Here is a 19,657-nt window from a genome sequence, read left to right as displayed (position 1 = left end):
TGTTCTCCTACACCCTACGACCTTCTGCACACATGTCTGGATTTCCAAATGAGACTATAAATCCCAGAGTATAAAGAGAGGACATTGGACACAAAGGTCAACATTGAACACTAGAGATTCACAGAAACTGGGGGGAAATAAAATATAAAACTGCTGGTGGAGGACGAGGTTATCTCTCTAGTCGGAGCGCCTTTGATGATAGCGGCTACAACCACAGTGCCTGCGGCTACAGTGCAAGCCCAAGACTGTCATGTGACATATTTCCCAAGCAGTATCTTTGATGGCGATTAATATTCCAAAAGTCGGATCACCTTTTGGTCCCCTTGCTTTATTTTGTTTGCCGCTGTTGTTCAGTTTCAGAAGCAAGGCAAGGACATGGAGAAGGTCAAGCAGCGGCTAGCTGAGATCGCCAATTACGTGGACAAGGTAACAATCAAATCAACAGAGGGAATGAAGTGTAGAAATGTGAATTGTTCCAGGACGCGGCCAGCCTTTTGAGAGTCACCCACCTGTGAGTATAGGCTGATTGGATTAGGAACGGGTAATCAATTCCATAACTGGAGCGGGAGATATTGCGAAAAGGTTGCGTCCGTGCAACCGGCCGTGGGATGCGCTTTAATAAAACATCAGGGGCAGATTATGTCGCCGCGGCAAAAGTGTGCTGTGATTTATGTTGAGGCGTTTGCTCAGAGACATTTTGTCATGTTTAAGAGACTCGCGTGTGTTGGAATGTCCTATAAAACAGTGAAGGGAGTAACAGAAGTGTTTCCTCTCTCCATCTGCAGTTTTACAGAGCCCTGAACATCCGCGTGGCTCTGGTGGGTCTGGAGGTGTGGAGCGATGTGGACAAGTGTCCCATCACTCAGGACCCCTTCACCACTCTGCATGAGTTCCTGGACTGGAGGAAGGTCAAGCTCCTCCCTCAGAGGCCGCATGACAACGCTCAGCTAATAAGGTTCATCTGCTCATGTAGATTTGAAACTCTACAGGAATGCGACAGGGAGTTGCTCCACGAACGCTCCGTCCATGTAAAACAGGGAACGGCAGCCTCTTTTGACACAAATTACCAGTTTAAGAGTGTCCCTTAACAACAGCTTGACCATAATTTTGACAAAACATCTGCAAATCAGAGCCCGTCTAATGGTTTGGGAATTGTATCGCATTCGAGCCAATGAAAGTGGAGTTAGCGAGAGCGTGTGACAGGAAAATTGCCAGTTAACAGACGATATGTAAAATGTAGTGAGATCTATCGTCATCGAAATTCTACTGGCCACAGATATGAATGATGTTAAACACAACAGAGAACATAATGCATTTGACAGCTTTCCAATTAGCATACCGCTGTGTAGCGTTGCTAAACTCTGATGGAAAGCCAGTTTGTTTGTTTTCAACACCCAGTCAGCGGGCAAATTACTATCTAACTACCTGAACCAAGTGACCCCCATGCTGTTTCAGAGCAACCAAGCAGGACCAGCATTCCCAACCCTTCCTTCTTCACTGTGTAATGAAGACAGCGTTGACAGCTGTTTGTGGGGCGGGCTCAGGGTCCCGATAGGAATTGTAGTGACACCATCTTGTTTTCTCTCCTTCAGCGGGGTGTATTTCCAGGGCACCACCATTGGCATGGCTCCCATCATGAGCATGTGCACGGCTGAGCAGTCAGGTGGAATCGTCATGGTACGTACCCTCCGTAACCCTCCTCCAGAGAGTACACCCCCCCTTCCATTTCTCCACCTTCTTCCTTTCTCACATCATGAACTTTTAAAAGGGTTTGGAGGGGTGAGTTTGCCACAGACTGGGGTGTTTTTTCCCCAGAAAAACCACGGAATGTTGCGTATCGTGTCCTTGATTTGACAAATCAGTGTTTATTGAATACACAAAAGCATCTGACAGTGAGGGGCTGACTGGAGGTAAGGCTTTCAGCTAGTCCCCAGCTGGTCTTTTCGCCGTGCTCTCCCAGATGGCAAAGTGAGGAGTTCTTATAACTGAGCTGTGCAAGCTGACGCAGACGGAGAGGACGTAAATGATTAGTTTCTAAACCGCAGACTTTGCCGTGGGGCTAACCACGACCTTGTCTGAATTGTCTTTGTTCATTTACGGAGAACCTTTTGGACTCATTAGGTTCCCTTTTCCCCCCGTGGCTCCCGTTGTTATTTTTCCAAACAGAAATCATTACTTCCCAAAACATCTGGAACCCCGACTTACCGGAATGTTACGCTAATTTCAGCGGTGTCGTGAAACAGAATGCAGACGGTGGCATTTTCTGAAAGCTTCCCAGGCGCTTATGAGCTGGGAGAAGTGAGGGTTTTTCTCGCGGATCGGAGCGGGTTCATAGCTGCAGAGCTAGTTCTCTGTTAAATATGGAGATCCGATGACCGTTAATTTCAGCCGAGTGCAGGTCTGACTGCTGAATTATGCACGATGACAGAAGACTCTGCAGGAGAGGTGCTCCGCAGCATCGCCCCCTCATCCATGAAGTGCTGCTGCCACCGCTCCATTATTTATCCGGGCGCCTCACGTGTTCGTGTTTTACACACCTTGCAGGTTATCTCTGCCGTCTTTCACTCCTCCACCCGGTCCTCGCCGCGCATCTCTGCAGCCCGTGCCTTCAGCTCACGTCTCTCGCCCGGTTCCATGTCTCCGTTTGTGAGGACGAAGCAGCACATCTGGCTCCGTTTTAGCGAGCATAGCAGAATGAAAGAGACAGCCCGCAGTCGCTTCTTTCATTTTTCACTTTAGCGCAGCAACAAGGGAGCACTCCAACCACTTCCTCGCTTTAATCTCAATGTGCATGAAACACTTGATTTAGTGATTGATTTCCACAGGGTATTACCAAAGTCTTTGTTGATATCTTAACGGCGGGAAAGCTCAACATCAACGCAGCACTTTTGTCCACTTGCAGGACCATTCGGACAACCCTCTGGGAGCCGCAGTCACCCTGGCCCACGAACTGGGGCACAATTTCGGAATGAACCACGACACGCCGGAGAGGGGCTGCGGCTGCAGAGTCACGGCCGATCGCGGAGGCTGCATCATGACTCCCTCCACCGGGTGAGTAGCTTTCGGTGGTTCATGTCAGCTGCAGCTCCAGTGCATTTTGGCTGAGAAAACCAATCTAAAAACCCCTAAAACCCACATTTAGTTTGCATTCATCAAGCCAGCAGCAAGCTTGAACCGTCACTCTCAACGCCCGTATTGTTATTCCACACTGTCCCCCTTCGCAATTCAATGTGGCAAAGATATAACACCGTTAAAGCTGCTGGACCGTGAGGTTATGGTGGATCTGACAGCTGTTGTTGCCTTGAGGCAATATGAGTCATTTTCAGAAGGAAAGCGGCGGTTCAGTGACAGTGCACCTTCCAAGGAGTCCTTCTGTGAGCTGCAGAACATTTCCAATGTATAAAGATGGACGGCACTTCCTGTCGCCGTGCAAAAGCGAGACCGGTGGAGCTCAGCACACGGCTGCTCCGTCCTGTACTGGTGTCAGTAGCGAGACGGCGCCCAGAGCTCAGCTGGAAGCATGTCCTCCGGAAGAGCCTGATGAAGAAAACCTGGCTAAGAGGTCCAGCGTTGAGTGACTGGTGGCTCAGTGATGTCCAAGATGTCGTTATAAATCTTTATTAGAGCTCGTACTATAGTAAAAGAGGGATACGTGTACTGGAGATGCAAATGTGCACGGTAACGTTGGTCCATGAGTCTCCTAAGGGAGAAGAAAAAATATTGAGAAAACCCCCTTAAATCAGGGGAAAATAAACGCTCTTCCTCATTTTTCACTCGTAAACAGCTGTAAGATGTAGGCTTATATTTAACTCTGATGGAGCTTTATTTTTGGTCCAGGCCCGTTTCCTAGAATTAGAAAAAAAGAAGAAACAGATGAACTCTTTTTGTCTTTCTCCAACTCCGTCTCCTCTGGCTTCTCCTCCGTATTCGCAGGCAGTTTGAGTGAATCTATTCTTTGACACGCATGCAAGTTTAATGTCGGAAAATCTCTCTCTGCTGATTCAAATAAATACTTAACCACCTTTGAAAACTGCCTATTATACAGTTTCAGGAGTCGAGGTTTAAAAATATCATGAAGTCTGAAGTCATCCATCAGGACGACCTGTAAATGTTATAATGACAGTTTGTGGGAAACACAGATGACAATAACTCAATAATCCAGGATTTTTCCAGTTTTTTGTTCGGCTCTGCAGCTCCTTCATCGCTGCCGATGGGAGAATAACGCGACATGTTCCTGTTTTAAGAGGCTTCTTTGCTATTTAATCCGGGATTAAGGACACAATGCATCTAAATACGGATGTTTAGAATGTTTTCTCTCAGCCTGCATCCTCAGTTAAATTCAGAGTCAGCCTCACACGCTCCTTGCCAGAGGCTGTGCTGCGTCCCACAGGTCCTGTCCAGTCCCCTTTGCTGTTCCACACTGCTAAACACCACTTGGCCACGTGCGCGGCTGCTGAAACTGCTTTTTTCCCATAGTTGATGGGAGAGCGTGGCCATCGTTAGTCAAGCACAACGTGTCCTGTTTGTTCTATTGTCAGTGTTCCAGGTCATATTATGATACTGGGGTTTTGAGGTTTAGAGGTAATGGGTGGTGGGCAGAAGCTCGTACTGTCCCAGCGCCTGGTGCACATGTGCACAGAACACTGCTTGTTTCTGACTCACGGTGGCCAAATAATTGTCGCCTACTCAGCTCCATCCATCTCTCAACTGCACCCTTCAGCTCTGAACTGGGGCCACTCTGAGGCCATTTAGGTTTGTGTTGCTCCGTGGGATGGTTTGATTCTAGGCATGTTTATTTTACTTGGGTTGTGACCTTTGGTCAACTCGCTCGGCTCTCTCATCAACAAAGTGGAACGTTTTCCCCCAAACTTGTGGTCCTTTTGACGCGTTCCAGGAAAGAGGATTTAAATACAGCAGGGCACGCGTGTGTTTGTAAAGTCTGTCATGTCACAAACTGTTTGCTCCAAGAACAGAGGTTCACTTTTGAGATTAAAACACAACCTTGCAAATATAATACTTGTGCATTGATAATGAGGAGGGCTGAGATGTAGATGTCCATACACACAATCATGCTGGTATGTGATTAATACAGAGCATGCCGGTAGGTGGGATAAGCCTTTGGAGGGGTCAAACCACATGCAGTGATGAAATAAGCATTAAAATAGTAAGGGTTTTTTATACGCACATAACAATAAAGAATTTGATTTGCATTTTCTTGAAAGATTTTGTGAAATTAGTCTTTTGGTGCTTTAGGATTATGTTTGGTTTGGACCTTTGTCCAAAAAGCAGATGCTTTGGGGGAAGGAAGAAGAAAACAGACATCCATTATTCCTTGAACACAAGGTCTGGCAAGACAGAGAGGCAGTAACATTTCAAACACCCAGCTACAGAAAACCCACACTTAACAGGAAAGGTGCGAAAAATAAAGAGCACTGCAGACGAGAAGCATTGAAAGGGAGTGGACAGATGAAAATAAAGGACATAAAAACCAGGAAACAGGAGATAAAAGAAAACACACACACGTTCACACACAGGCACGCACACAATAGCAGAGCTTTTAAAAGAAGTAGGAAGTAAATTAGAATTGACACATGCAAATAGAGTGAAAAATAACCCAAACCTTAAAACCATGGATACAGAAGTAACACATTTAACTCAAAATCAGGCGTAAAAGAAGAAAAGAACAACACCGCAGTGGCTGGAGTGCTTTCATGAGTTCAAGCAGCTTGTATCCAGATGTATGGAGAAGCTGCCATTGTTTATGTTTCTGCTGCTGTTTTCTTCGCTTGCACAATAGCTGGTAACTGCAAAGTAGCAGTTAAACAGCAGGGGTTTGCATGTAATCTGTGTTCGCCTAATGAGTTGCAAAGCAACGGGACCGCATCTTTTATGCCAAGACGCGACGGCAGAGACGGGGATGCATTATTAAGACATGGTCCCTGCACCCATGGGTCAGGCCCCAAGTAGAATGATAACTGCAAAGCAGGATCATCAAACAGACACACACATATAGATTTCCCTTGTCATACAATATTTAGGAATCAAAGAAATAGAGTCTAAGTCGTGCCATGGAAATGTGACCCACTGAAGAGCGAGCACTCTCCAGTATGTCTTGTTTAATTGGGTCCACTGGGAAATCAGTTTGAAAATGCTCTTCTCTGTCTACATCTCACACCAGGCAATAAAAAGGCCACAACAGATCATATCACGTAATGTCATTCACAAAGGAGGCCGTAAACTTAATAATAAATGTGTCGTGAAGGAGCAGGTCGCTTTAAAGCTCTTAAAAATCAGCCAGCGTTGCTCCCCTTTTTATAAAGACTCTTCACAAGGATGGTGGAAAACTGTTTTAGCTGATGCATCACTGAAAGGGCTGGGGGATGTGATTCATAGCCTGATCAGAGATTTATGGCTGAACACCGGTGACATAAACTGGCTCTGCAGGATGTGCTGGATGTGTTTCACGGCCTTTCCTGGGATGTGAAGAATACAGACAGAGAGAAGAGAAGGGAGACCTGTGAAGCTCACGTCCAGTTCACATTGTGAAAGAAAGGCAGTATTTGCACTTGATTGTGTGCATGAGCACATGTACACGTGTGCATGAGCACATGTACACGTGTGTGTGAATATGATCAAACTGAAATTATCAGCCGTATCCTTATTACCCCTTAAAAGATCCATTATTTATTAGTATGGAAAGAGCCCAAACGAGCACAATACGGTCTCATTCCCACCTAGTTTAAGGAAGAATCTTAAACACAACTAGCTCAGTCAGTAATGTGTGCTGAGGAAGAGGCGTATGAGAGGAAAAAGACCAATAACTGACTGGGCCAGAATGTCTGTAACCTCATCTCTTGTTCCCTGTTGAGGGATTTGTTGGAACATTTACAGTATCCTCCCTGAAGTGGATGGGAGTGAGAGGTCGCACCCTCCAAAAGTCCCTCCAGTCTCTGGCCACTGCTGCGGGACTCTGGGGGTGTCTCGGGAAAACAACGGCACGGGTACCAGGGAGAGTGCTCTCATGATGTCTCTGATGTTCCCGTCCCCCTGTGCTCTGTCACCATGGTTACCATTTTAAGACAGGGGTTGAAACGTAAATTGACGGCTCTGCTGTGATCATCGCGAGAACAGGTTTTATTATTTGATGACTTGGGAGTCAGATCAAGCTTGAAAAATAAACCATGAAGCCATGAAAAATACACTTTTAACTGACCTGATTGAAATTTAATAATCAAATAGTTAGACCACAGGGGTAGATCATCGAGGTTTGTCAACGATCTGTGAATGATCCACGATCAACAAGGCTCTAACATCATCTTAAAGGGGGCAGGATTGGTTTGCACAATCAATCAACCATCAACTGAAGGACCTTTGAAGCAAGCCGTCAAACACGGCCCAGATGTTGACACGGGAACATGTGAAGCGTGTCCTTAATGGAACACCGTAGCTTTATAAGACAATACAGCATTCATAGAGAGCAGGTGGACGTGGCTGTGGCTCGTCACATGGAAAGAGAGCACGGGATGACAACAAGCCCAAAGGCTGCAGAGTCATTCTAGGTCTCCACGAGGTGACGGACCAGCCTCCCATGGGGAGAGTTGCTGTCTCGCGTCACGTTATTTTGACTATAGTGTGTCATGAGCCCCAGATGTGCCCACCCTAGCTGGCCCGGGCACTGCGTTAATGGCCGCGGGGGCTGCAGCTGCTAAATTCCATTTGACGTAATGCTCAGCTATTATTTCTCCTCTCACCAGCCCAGACCGGTTCAGGGTAGACAATTATGCCTGCATTGCCTCTCATAAAGAACAGCTGGATCCTGAGCTGCCCTTGTATCTGGTGACAGACCCGACATTTGTCACGGACTGAGCGGGCGGGTAACTGTAGAACAGGGCCGACTTCACAGCAGCAAATCAGGAGGTTGCAACTGGAGCGAGCAATTTTGGCTCTGGGTTTTAGGGTAAAGAGGAAGTCAGCAGTCACTCAGGAAGAAGCCCGCCTGTTGAACAGCAGCCTTGACAGCTGTTCTTCACGGCGAGACTCCCTGAGGTACTCCGATGAGGGGAAGGGAAAAGAGGGCACAATAATAGCTGTTATTACAGCTTTCCTTATTGCTCTTTCATTTTGCAATTTAGTGTCATTAAACTCTTTTACCTAAATCTGGAGTGTTTGCCGAATCAAAGTGCCCACTCTTTCACCCGAGTCGACCCTTGGAAAGAGCGGATGGAATGGCTGCGCCGGTCGGGGGTGGCTGATGTAAGCTGCCTCCACCCATGAAATCAGATGCCAGCTGAGAATGAGGTCATGTCAAAACATTCGGAGAGTGACGTGACATTTTTAGAGCTGCATTAGTTGTAGAAGTTGATCAAAGAGCGGCAGCTTGAAAGGTTTGTCACCAACGAGCGACGCGGGGAGGGTTTTTATACAGCTTACGGTAGGTATTAATGCACCCAATGGGTTTAAACCTTATGGATGAAAAGTGCAGATAAACATGTTTTGTTAATATTAAAAACTCCACTGAGCTTTGTTGTTTATGGGAAGTTGTGACCCTGGGTGCTCGAGCATTTAAAAGTTTTATCTAAAATTGTTTTTATAAAAATTGAGGCCAGGAATTCTCTGCACGTTACTTGTAGATTTGTTTTAAAGAAGAACCCGCACGCCTTCACACATCTGGTTATCTCCGGCACTATATTACGACAGGGAAGCTCAATAAACCACATCAGGTTCGCAGCAATGATCTTGGCTTTCCCTCGGAGCAGACCACCCTCTCCGACCATTCCAAAAACCACATTGGGAACACGCCTTCCTGCATTTCCAGACAAATTTACGGCCACTCCAAGTACAGCAATGGAAACGCTTTTTTTCCCCCTCCAGCTCTTTTTCCCATAAAACCTTTCTTATCAGATCTCTCCTTCACTGTCACCAGGGCCTTGCGCGGTTCACATGAAAATGGAGCTTTGGAGCGTTTAGCGAGCTCGAGCAGTTGATAGCTCCTGTGATTAGCAGCAATTAGCGCTGATTACTTCTGACTGAATTGGTTCCCTGCCGGGGGATCTTTGGTCATTTCCCACCTCCCTCTTCTCAAAAATATATTGCTGTCACTCACAGGTACCCATTCCCAACGGTGTTCAGCAGCTGCAGCAAGAAAGACCTGACTGCCAGCTTTGAGAAAGGAGTGGGGATGTGTCTGTTCAACATGCCTGAGATCAAGGTGCTCTACGGCGGACAGAAGTGTGGCAACGGCTACGTGGAGGAGGGAGAGGAGTGTGACTGTGGAGAGCTCGAGGTGAGATGCTATAGTCAGGGAAATAAAGCATTTCAACCTCTAGACGTCCTTTTTCTTTTTTTTTGAGCAAGCTCCTGCCATAATTGAGACCCCGTTCTTTACCGTTACTCATAAATCACAGTTAATTACAATTCCTACCTTTGAGAAATGGAATGAGTATTTGCGTGTGTGTTTGTCGGGGGAGGGGAGCCTGTAGCTTTTGAAGTGAGCGCCAACGCTCTCCGGAAAATGAGCTTAGCATCTTGAAGATGAATCTATTCATTTCAGCCACTGAGGAGTTGTTTAGAAGGAAGCTGATTGTGATACTGTTGGCGGAGAGGAGACATCGCCGATGCCTCCATCGTGTAAATTGGGGAATTATTTAAATGGCTGCGTATTGGCATGCAAATGCTCAGTGGCGGCACACGTCGCTAAGCCACTGTACGATGAGCAAAAAGAAAAGTTAATTATGATAATGACTATAAGTAGCGGCAAACAATAGCAAGACTGTTAAAAAGTGACATCTATTAAGCGTATTTGAATTATGTAATGGATTCATAATAGAATGCTTTGTTGTCTTTCAGCATTTGTTTTCACTCTGATGCCCATTGAGTCTCTTTTTTGGCTGAAAATGGCCTTGTCCTTCAAGACAATAAGCCCTGCGGGACAAAGCCAGCAGTGATAATAAAGCTCTCCTCAGAGCTGTGCCGTGTTGTGCCAGCCCATGCAGGCACCAAGTGCTCAGGCGGTACCCCCTTTCCACCATTAAAAAGCCTCATTAGAAAGCTTGGATCCTCACAATCACCGGCTCCTTCCTTTCAGCATGACTCCTCCGCCTCCTCTGGCCCCGGAGACCATGGGAAAAAGCTCTTAATGGTGAAATTCTGGAAGGCCCATCATGTCAGCCACGTCCCCTGCCAACTCCATCCATCTACCCCACCCCAACGCTGACGGTGCTCATTCGCACCGCCTGGACGATCCAAGGCTTACTGGCGTGAGAGAGAGAGTGTGAGAGAGACACAACCCCTCTGGGGGTCTAGTCAGCTCGCCACAGCGTGAGATCACACGGGCAACGACCAACGTGGAAGTACAAAAGCTTCCTTTAGCATCAGAGAGAAGACAGATGCTGGACGGCTCACGCTGGTAGATGGCCTCTATGGTGAAATGGGACGTAATGAGGAATATTCTAGAATATTGCATCTGCTCCACAAGTGAAGGAAGAAAATCTGATTTTGCAGCCAATAATCAAAGTAGCACATTCAATCTGCTGCCCTTCGTATTGATTCAATAGCACCTTTGACCACAGGCGGCGTTGCTGGTGTAGAATTTAAATGTCATACCGGTATTTGCTTTTCCTTTCCTCTGTACCAATAATGAGGGGATGCATGTCAGACAGGCAGGTTGAGCTCTGCCAAAGAAGCGGCAGAATCAGAGACTGAATGGGATGTGATGAGGAAACACGGCACCTGAAAAGCAGAACTTTCTGCAAGGCAAATTTTGCAAAGACGAACGCTTGAATGGTCAGTCCAGCTGACCAGGCAGAAGAAATAGCATGGAAATGCTGGCAGGCAGGACGCGATGTGGCTTTGTTGTAAGTAAAGGTAATTCTGGACGGCGCTTTCTCTCCTTATTTTGTATTCCCATCACCCTCCCTCGCACGGCGGCGATGAAAGTGTCGAAATGAGCTCCCATCAGATGCAAGCATTGTTTGAACGTGCTATTTGCTTTCAGTTGACGGTTTTCCTGGTAGTCCAGATAGTGCCGTGTCTGCCCTGATAAGAAAGTCAGAATATTTGCTCAGAAATATGAACTCTTTGTGCCATATTATTCCATTTTACCGTTGTGCTGCCTCACCTATATTTTCTTCCTCTGCTTGGCTTCTTCTGTTTCCCTTCCCCCCCTGTAGGAATGCATGAATCCCTGCTGTAACGCCACCACCTGCACTCTGAAAGGCGATGCCGTTTGTGCCCACGGGCAGTGCTGCCAGGACTGCCAGGTGAGACCTACGCCGACAGGAGAGGCCGTTTTAAAGGCACCCTGCTGAGATTCTCTCGACCCAATGATTGTTGTCTGAACACAGCTGAAGCCGGCAGGCACGCCCTGCCGAGAGCCCAGCAACTCCTGCGACCTCCCCGAGTTCTGCACCGGCAGCAGCCCCGACTGTCCTGCGAACGTCTACCTGCACGACGGCCACGCCTGTCACAACGTGGACGGCTACTGTTACAATGGCATCTGCCAGACTCACGAGCAGCAGTGTATAACACTCTGGGGCCAAGGTCGGTGAAGCCCCTCTTACCCCCCTCAACTGGAACACATTGCCCGTGGACACTTCAATAAAGATCGCTTTTTATTGTCTTTTTATGCGCAGGAGCAAAAGCGGCTCCGGGCATCTGCTTTCAAAGGGTTAACTCCGCAGGAGACCCATACGGCAACTGTGGCAAAGACTCCAAAGGGTCTTTTGCCAAGTGTGAAGCACGGTAAGACCTCAAAGATGGAAATTAGCCATAATTCCCTGATGAACTAGACTCACTCAGTTCATCAGCGAAAACATTAGCAGCAAGATGTTTCACATTAGCATATCTGAAAATTAAAAATTCATTGAGTGTAACTCAGAAGCTGTACATTAGTGTCACTTGGCCTGATAAGCTGGTACATTTTTTTTAAACCAGCGCCTCAATTAATTGCTCTTTAATTTGTATTAAATATATTTATTCGGCAAAGGAAGTCTGTTTATGTGCGTGTAGAGGCCTTCAACGGACCGCACAGTGGTTCCTCTGACAGGGGTGGGACGTAATTAAGCGAAACAATATCGCTCCCTCCGTGATTCAGCAGTGAGAGTGAGGAGATGTTTTAAGCCGATGACAGGAACACTTGGCCATGGATCAGCACCGCGGCAACTACCTACACTGACAGAATCCATTGTTGGGAAAAATGGAATCGGAAAAAGATCCGATTAATTTCTCCTCATCGCAAATAATCAGGGGGGAGAAATTCCCATCGGGCACTGCCAACGTCTCGTTCTCCCCCCCAAAACTTTAACATTAACTAACAAATATAATTAGTACACTTGGCATGCTGTTTGAAAGCTTATAGTGACTTGGAGACATCCAGGCTGATGGAAAATATCTGGGGTTATGGCCTTAGAAACACATAAACAAGCTTCCTCTCTGGCAAGTCTCTCTAATTGGATGCCAAGAATGACAGAATAATAAAGAAATAACCACATGTAGTGTATACACATTTGGTAAAGTGACGTGATTCAATTATCGCAGTTTTTTTCTCCCCTGTTCCTGGTTCTCTTTGCAGCGATGCTAAATGTGGCAAAATCCAATGTCAAGGAGGAGCCAACCGCCCCGTAATTGGTACCAATGCTGTTTCCATAGAAACGAATATTCCCTTGCAGGAAGGAGGGAGGATCCTGTGTCGGGGTACGCATGTTTATTTGGGCGACGACATGCCCGACCCCGGCCTGGTCCTGACGGGGACCAAGTGTGGAGAGGGACTGGTGAGAAACGGGCTCTGATGCGGCCCATCGCCTCTTAGAATTCCGATTTTTATGTTACGGTTGATTTTTTTTCAACATGTATCTCCGCTTCAGATGTGCCTGAATCGCCAGTGCCAGAACGTCAGCGTTTTTGGCGTGCACGAGTGCTCGGCCAAGTGCAGCGGTCGAGGGGTGAGCACAGTACCTTGCTTGACTCTTCATACAAAAACTTTTGCGCACGTGCGGCACAGTTTCGGGGTGGATCAGCAGTCTCGCGGCGCTCTCACCACGATGATCCGACCCTCACTCCTCTCCCGCCCTGCGCAGACAAATTCTTTTGTACAAGACCATGCATTTGTCGCCATAGCAACAGCAGTCTCAAGTGGCCTCTGGTGGCTGCAGAACAGTTATGGTAAGAGCTATGACATTTCTGACGCGCTGGAGATAAAAGAAAGCGCACTTGGCGGAGGGGAAAATAGCTAAAAATGTGTTTCTTTAATATTACAAGCTAACATTTTATGTACGGTCCTCACTGTTCTCTCCCCAGCTTAAAACAGAGGCTAATTTTAACAGTAATAGGTTCGAAATGACCCGAACACAGCGAGTGGGGAGCTGTCGCAATCGCTCGCAGTTAATCATTACAGATTTTGAAGGGTTCCATCAATTAGATATAATGGCTTCATTTATGCCAAGCGGGAGGCGCCATTCATCAAACTCTCAGGCAGTCGTCCTTGTCCCAAAAGCTGTTGGGAAGCTCAGGTTGTATTAGGACAAACACTGGGACACTACCTTTGTGCCTCTGCCCTGGAAACATTCAACATTCCTATCTGTTTATCTTCCACGGATCTGTGAAGCTGTTTCACTAAAAAGATGTTTTCTGTCGGATTAGACGGGACACACAGATTAGCTCAAGATGGAGCCCTGGGACGAAGGCCCGTGCTTATTGTATATTCCCAGGAATCTGGACAGGGAGACAATAGAGTTTTTAAAAATATCTGCGCTGGCCTGACATGACATACAGTATCTACTGTTTTTGAGTTTTTCATGGCTGTTTGGAATTATTTGGAAACATTTACGGCCTTCAAACGTGAGAATTGTCTCCTCTTATTTATTCGATGTAATAAAAGTAGTTTATCTATAGAGAATCAGCTATGAGTGCAGACAGGCGCTGGAACCGCACGAAGAAAGACGGACTGATGAGACCAGTTTCAGCTCATTTAACAGTTAATTGTCCATTTTAAACGCTGCAGGTGTGCAACAACAACAAGAACTGCCACTGTGAGGCCCACTGGGCCCCCCCGTTCTGCGACAAAGCGGGTTTTGGGGGGAGCGTCGAAAGCGGACCAATTAGATTAACAGGTAAGTTGGGCATTTCGCTCCAGGATGCCCAGTCCAGCATCTAGTCTGTGAGAATTTCAAACATTCCAAGAGTTACAAACTTTTTTATGGCTTCCAATGAACCTTCCCGGCCAACTTATCCTCCACGGAAAAACTCATTAACTGACTTTGCTGTCCCTGTTCCCATGTGTGCTCGTGAGCAGACAGCAGGAACCTGACCGTGGGCATCCTGGTGGCCCTCCTCACTGTCCTGGGAGCCGGCTTGATTATCTGCGTCAAGAGGAAAACGCTCCAGGGGCTGCTCTTCACCAGCAAAAAGAACCCGATGGAGAAGCTCAGGTGCGTTTTTCGATGACATCATCCACTCATATCCTTTAAAGATGATTGAGATTGACATTTTTTTTCCCAAATTCCAGATCTATCAGTGCTGATGCGAACAGAGCGGCGGCCACGCCAAGCCAGCCTCCAGCCGTGAGCACGGCGTCTCCGTCTCGACCGGCCCCGCCCCCACCTCACAGCTCCAAAGTCTTCAAGGTCGAACCCATGTAGAAGCACATCTTATGGGGGGGTTTTGACACATCGTCTGGACACGATCCGCACGGCGTTGCGCTAAGCTAACGCTAATCGAGATTGGCATGTTGTTTTCACCGCACCTCATTCTGATCCAATTAGGCCGTGGCGGCGGGAGGGTGGGAGCAGCATAATCTTTATTTTTAACAGCTGCCTCTTACACAAAGAATGCTAATGTGGGTGGTGGTTGGAGGAGAGGTGGGGGGTTAACGTTGAGTATGCTGGTGCACATAATTGAAAGACAGTGCAGCTGTAATGAATTGTATGTCTACATCTCTTTGCGACTTAACGGCTTTATTGCTGCCAAGGCGTGCTTTTTTTTTTAATGGGGGGAGACCTGCGATCGATTGAGTTAGGGCCCGCTGCAACGAGAGGGGCCGTGGCAGGATTGACATTTGCGGTGCGCCTCGCCGTGCGGGTGAGGCGAGCGGAGGTGGAGGAGGTCTCTCGCTGAGATTGATGTGCTCTGTGAGTAGCATGTGGTTTTCGTTACAGCTCCCCAGTAAGAGGAGAAAGGATGTAAGGCTGTTTGATGTGGGTGCAGATTAGGTCACTTCCCACCTGGAGCTGCGTTGAATCGCTGCGTGTGTTTTTGAGTGTTGTCACAATACAGCATTCTTTGATTTTTAACACAACACTTTTTTTAAAAAAAATCTAGATACCTCAATGAATCTGCCGGCAGATATTTAACTTTTGGTCTGTATTTAATTAATTTCAAACGAGATGAGTCTTTTTTTTTCATTAAAGAGTCCATTTTTTTCTGTTTTGCTGCCCAGTTTCATAAATTTTGATGAAAGCAAACCTAGCTTTTGCCTTCTTCGGTGACAAGAGAGGTAAAGCTCCAGATACTGATCCCATCACCTCTGTCTCAGTTGGTGGGGGGGGTTTAGCCGTGGTTTCCTTCACTTCGGTGGCTGCCAACAGCTCTGTTTGGTCCTTCATTTTGAAAGGTTACCTGAGAAGGAGTTGGAGAATAGTAAGCAGAAGGAGCGTTTGATTTATTCACCTCTGTCAGCAGGACCAGATGGCCCCCTCTCTGATTCTTCTTCTTTTGAACTTTCTGCAGGCTTCTCCTCACCATCGGCTGGAGCCGGTATTCCCGTCCGCTTCCTACCCTTCTCATAGCCTGCGTCCACTGCCCCAGTGCCCTCCTGTTCACCTCAGCCACCCCGTCCCCGTGTCTCTGACGTTGTCCCTGTCTCCTGGGCCCATGCAGCCGAGGCCCCCGGTGCCTCCACCTCACGTCCACGTTGGAGGCAGAGCTCGTCACGGCTCCTGCAGGATGGTGATGGTGAGATAATTCTTATTTTTATGCCATTAAACCTCTGCACCTTCTCCTCTGGGACTCCCGCAGCCTTTCATCCCAATAAATGATGACCTGACCTCCTAAGATGGGTCTGATGTGACCTTTTTCTTGGCTCCTGTGGGTTTTAGGGTACAACACAAAATATACATGATGACAGCTACAAAACATGAATAAAGACGCTAAAAAGCCCTCTTCATCCAGACTTTAAATCCACAACGAAGTGCCACATAAATAATAAAAATGGATCCAGACTGGCAGAGAGACGGAGGGAAAAGATGAAACAGCAACTGGAGGCAGGAAGTACGTCCAAATATCACAGGGTGGTAAATCTGGTGCTGCTGAGATTCTGATGGCTTTGTTGATGGGATAAGAATGCCAGAGGTTTGCAGCGTTAATTCTCCTTCTCCCAGCAATTCCCTAAATCTGGTATCTGACTTTAATCTGGTTTAGATCTCTGTAGGCAGAAACATGGCGATACAGACACTCGTGATGTGTCTCGAAATCATCTAAATTACAGACGCAGACATCGCTGGCGTTAGCCGGGTCCACTGCAGCTTTGTTGCCTCGAGGACGAGAAATTAAGAGATGAATCACTGGATAATTGATTATTCACCGGCCTGATGGAAGCTGCTCATACAGAATGAAGAGGAAAGGCGATTTATTAGGCTCACTAGTGATTAACAGACTAGTCTCTTTTAGGCTACAGCACAAATGGCGCTACCGGGGAGCTAGAGGCACGCTGGGCTAATTAGAGGTGTGCTCAACATATAATGGGCTTTTATTCTCGTACGGAATAATGGAGGGGGTCACGTCGGTGCTCTGGGTTTTAGGCACATGAAGGAATTATCAAATAAGGGAAAAAATTCCCTTTTACCTCTGCTGGTGCCATTAATGACTGCGGTAACAACTGCCACGGTATAAACATTGAAGATTGTAAACAGTGAATAAAACGCAACAGCTAAAATATAATCTGATGTGTTTATTAACGGAAAGCCCGCGGGTACGTAAAGGGTGGCGTGTAAACAGAAAACGAGCGTGACTCTAATTTAAAATGCCCATTTGGTGGGCCCTGATAGGTTCCCAAGCACCTGTGAAGCAGCTGAGGTCCAGAAGCTCTTGGCCATGTTGTGACTTCAGGAACTAGATTTCCCTTCCTTCTCATCTTTCTGCTACGCATCGTCAAAGTGTGGAGCTCCACATGTCCGTCGGCATCACTTTATGTTTTGACTTTGTAAACTGCTCAAAAGCTGTTTGGCTGCTGTGAGACGCTGAAAAAGTCCCCCGTCCTTCCCCTCTCTTCAGAGGGTGAGTTCTGTGCTGAAGGACATGAGAGCCTTGTTGAAGCCCATGGAGTGATTTATTATTTTTAATTTTTTATTATTATACATCATGTGTTGCCAGTGCCATTGTGGCTAGTACCTTGCTAACGTTCCATTCTGCTGGGCATTTACGGGACAATTACATGACAATATCCAATAAGAAAGTGGCACTTCACACAAAACGTGGAATAAAACATAGGAATTATGTTTTAAATAGGAAACCCTGGCTGTATGGGTGAGTGAGCTCTGAGTTCCCTCCTGATGTTTGTGGGAGGCTTTACCCCAGAGGGGAAGACGAGAATAGAGACCAGATGAGGGCGAGGTAACAGTCCTCCATCATGATTTCAGTCTCCAGATTAAAACCACATGACAGTTCCTCTCACAGAGGCGAGCAGCTCGGGCCGGGCCGCCCCCGCCCTGAGCGGGGGACCGGGCCTGCACGCTGGGGCCGCAGTTGTCAGACTGTGACTGCCCCCTGGTGGTGATGGGCTCTAATTGTTTGGACGTGTTTGTGTCTCCCAGGAGATGGAAAAGCCCAGCCCGCCTCAGAAACCTCTCCCTGCTGATCCGAGGAGCACCCGTGTGGTTCGAAGCCCCTCGGTGGTGCAGGGTCACATTCTAGTCCAGGGTCCCTCTGTTGTCTGTGGCCCCCCAACAGCCCCCCGGGTACCCACACCTGTCCGGCCGGCCCTGCACCCTAAGAGGTCAGTTTTACTATTCGCCAGATTTATGCAGACACAACACTATTAATGACCGTTCCCGCTCTCGTCCCTCTTCTAGACCCAGTCCCAAACACCCCCCAACTCTACCAAAGCCTTGCTTCGTTGCCAACGTCAAATTCAACAGCTGAGACCCAGGAGGAAGTTGCGATAAGACACTAAGAATTTTGCACTATGAAAACTCTGGAAACCTTAAAAACACGGCGGCTCCTCCGGGTTTCCTGTCTGGAGACGGTGTCCGTCCGGTGCTCTGTCTCTGAATGGTGCTACCAGTCTGAGCTCAGGTACATTGTGAAGTATTTATATTCTGTATTTATTGCCACTCGTTGCACTGTGCCAACACTTTTACTGCACAGCAGCAACTTTGAGGTTTCCTGTCTTTTTAAAATTTGTCGTTTGCGTCCATTACATGAATTGTCCTTCGTGAGGGATGTAAAACTCTTTTTTTTTAGGAAAAAAAAAAATACAAGGAACAATCTGTGAAATTATTGATTTGAGAAAGGCTTTTTGTGAAATGTGTTCAAATGAAGGGAGCTTTTTTTTGCTCAGCAAGAGGGGATGGAGGAAAAAATACTGCAATGAAGGATGAGCGGGAGCTGCAACAGGCGTGCACTCAGAGAAATGAATAGTTGTCCTTGGAGAAGAAGTTCTGGTCTGTTTCTTCAACGTTTATAACTCAGAAATGTAACGAGCTGAATTATAAAATGCCACTGACATTTCTGTTTTGATTAACAAGCTCCGGGGATTGTGGGTAGCAACATATGAAGCCAACACAAAGAGACTGAACTGCTAAAGGTCACATGTGTTTCCCTCCGTCTCTGTCTACACACAAGGAGCACGTTTTATTTTTTGGATGGATTCACTTGACAAGGACACCTCAGCCACAAAGTGTCGGGGGGTGAACAGTAAACAATGAGCCATGAAGAACCGAAGCATCTTATTTTTCGTTCCGTTTCGGTTGCTTTTCTATGCTTTTCCAATTTTGGATACTGGGATGACTTTTTAAAACTGATCTACACGTCAGACAAAAGGAAGGAAAAAAGAAGAAGTACGTACTGGGATTGAAATAACTGAACTGTTTTCATTTAGCAACATGCTGTATATACCCTCGCTGTGAGCAGCGTCTCCTTTACCCACTGCTCCCCTGTTAGCTGGTTTTAGATTTTTGTTACTTTTGATACGGTTACCTTTAATACTGCACTTGTTTTGCGTCTGCCGCTTTGTTTCTGTCGCCTTTCTGCAGCACGCCGTCTTGGAGTCGCCCGACTGTACAAACGCCATGTTGCAGGTGAAACCGTCTGTGTGATGAATGCTTCTTTGTTTTTATTGATTCTTTGATACACCACATGTAAAGAAAACACTTTATGTGTCTGGTCCTGGTATTCTCAGCAGTATTATTAAAGCAGGTTTTCAAGCACTGTGCAAGTTCTTCTTTGATGCAGTAAAATGGAATAAATGAGCATGTTTCAAAACGTGTTTCAGCAGCTTATAAAGAGGGAAGCCTTGGTGAAGTCACTGCTGAGAGCTATTGACAGGAGCAAAGGTGGAACAGTGTGTTTGACCTGGACTGATCAATACACACATTTATGGACGTCATACGTGTGTCATATGAGAGAGAGTGGAGGCAGTATTTAAAATTGTATTGACATTTGACCTTTG

At 46.9% G+C, this 19,657-nt stretch overlaps 1 protein-coding gene across 1 annotated transcript in view; it reads left to right on the top strand.

Annotated features, from left to right (window-relative positions):
* LOC130535790 (disintegrin and metalloproteinase domain-containing protein 12-like) overlaps nt 1-19,415 on the top strand; it is a gene marked incomplete at its 5' end in the record, with an annotated part of 29,309 nt that extends 9,894 nt beyond the window's left edge. Inside the window, 16 exons of the mRNA XM_057051083.1 lie at nt 355-426; nt 786-955; nt 1,593-1,677; nt 2,903-3,051; nt 9,106-9,283; nt 11,169-11,258; nt 11,343-11,538; nt 11,631-11,739; nt 12,569-12,767; nt 12,861-12,938; nt 13,997-14,105; nt 14,288-14,423; nt 14,501-14,618; nt 15,721-15,945; nt 17,802-17,983; nt 18,060-19,415. Of these exons, the coding sequence (XP_056907063.1) occupies nt 355-426; nt 786-955; nt 1,593-1,677; nt 2,903-3,051; nt 9,106-9,283; nt 11,169-11,258; nt 11,343-11,538; nt 11,631-11,739; nt 12,569-12,767; nt 12,861-12,938; nt 13,997-14,105; nt 14,288-14,423; nt 14,501-14,618; nt 15,721-15,945; nt 17,802-17,983; nt 18,060-18,129 (2,166 nt within the window). The remainder of the gene's footprint in view (nt 1-354; nt 427-785; nt 956-1,592; nt 1,678-2,902; nt 3,052-9,105; nt 9,284-11,168; nt 11,259-11,342; nt 11,539-11,630; nt 11,740-12,568; nt 12,768-12,860; nt 12,939-13,996; nt 14,106-14,287; nt 14,424-14,500; nt 14,619-15,720; nt 15,946-17,801; nt 17,984-18,059) is intronic.
* Between the last annotated feature and the right edge of the window lie 242 nt (nt 19,416-19,657).

Source organism: Takifugu flavidus, chromosome 1 (assembly GCF_003711565.1).
Source record: "Takifugu flavidus isolate HTHZ2018 chromosome 1, ASM371156v2, whole genome shotgun sequence".
Lineage (NCBI taxonomy): Eukaryota > Metazoa > Chordata > Actinopteri > Tetraodontiformes > Tetraodontidae > Takifugu > Takifugu flavidus.
The sequence above is the reverse complement of the archived record's forward strand: the minus strand, read 5'-3'. Positions and strand labels throughout refer to the sequence as shown.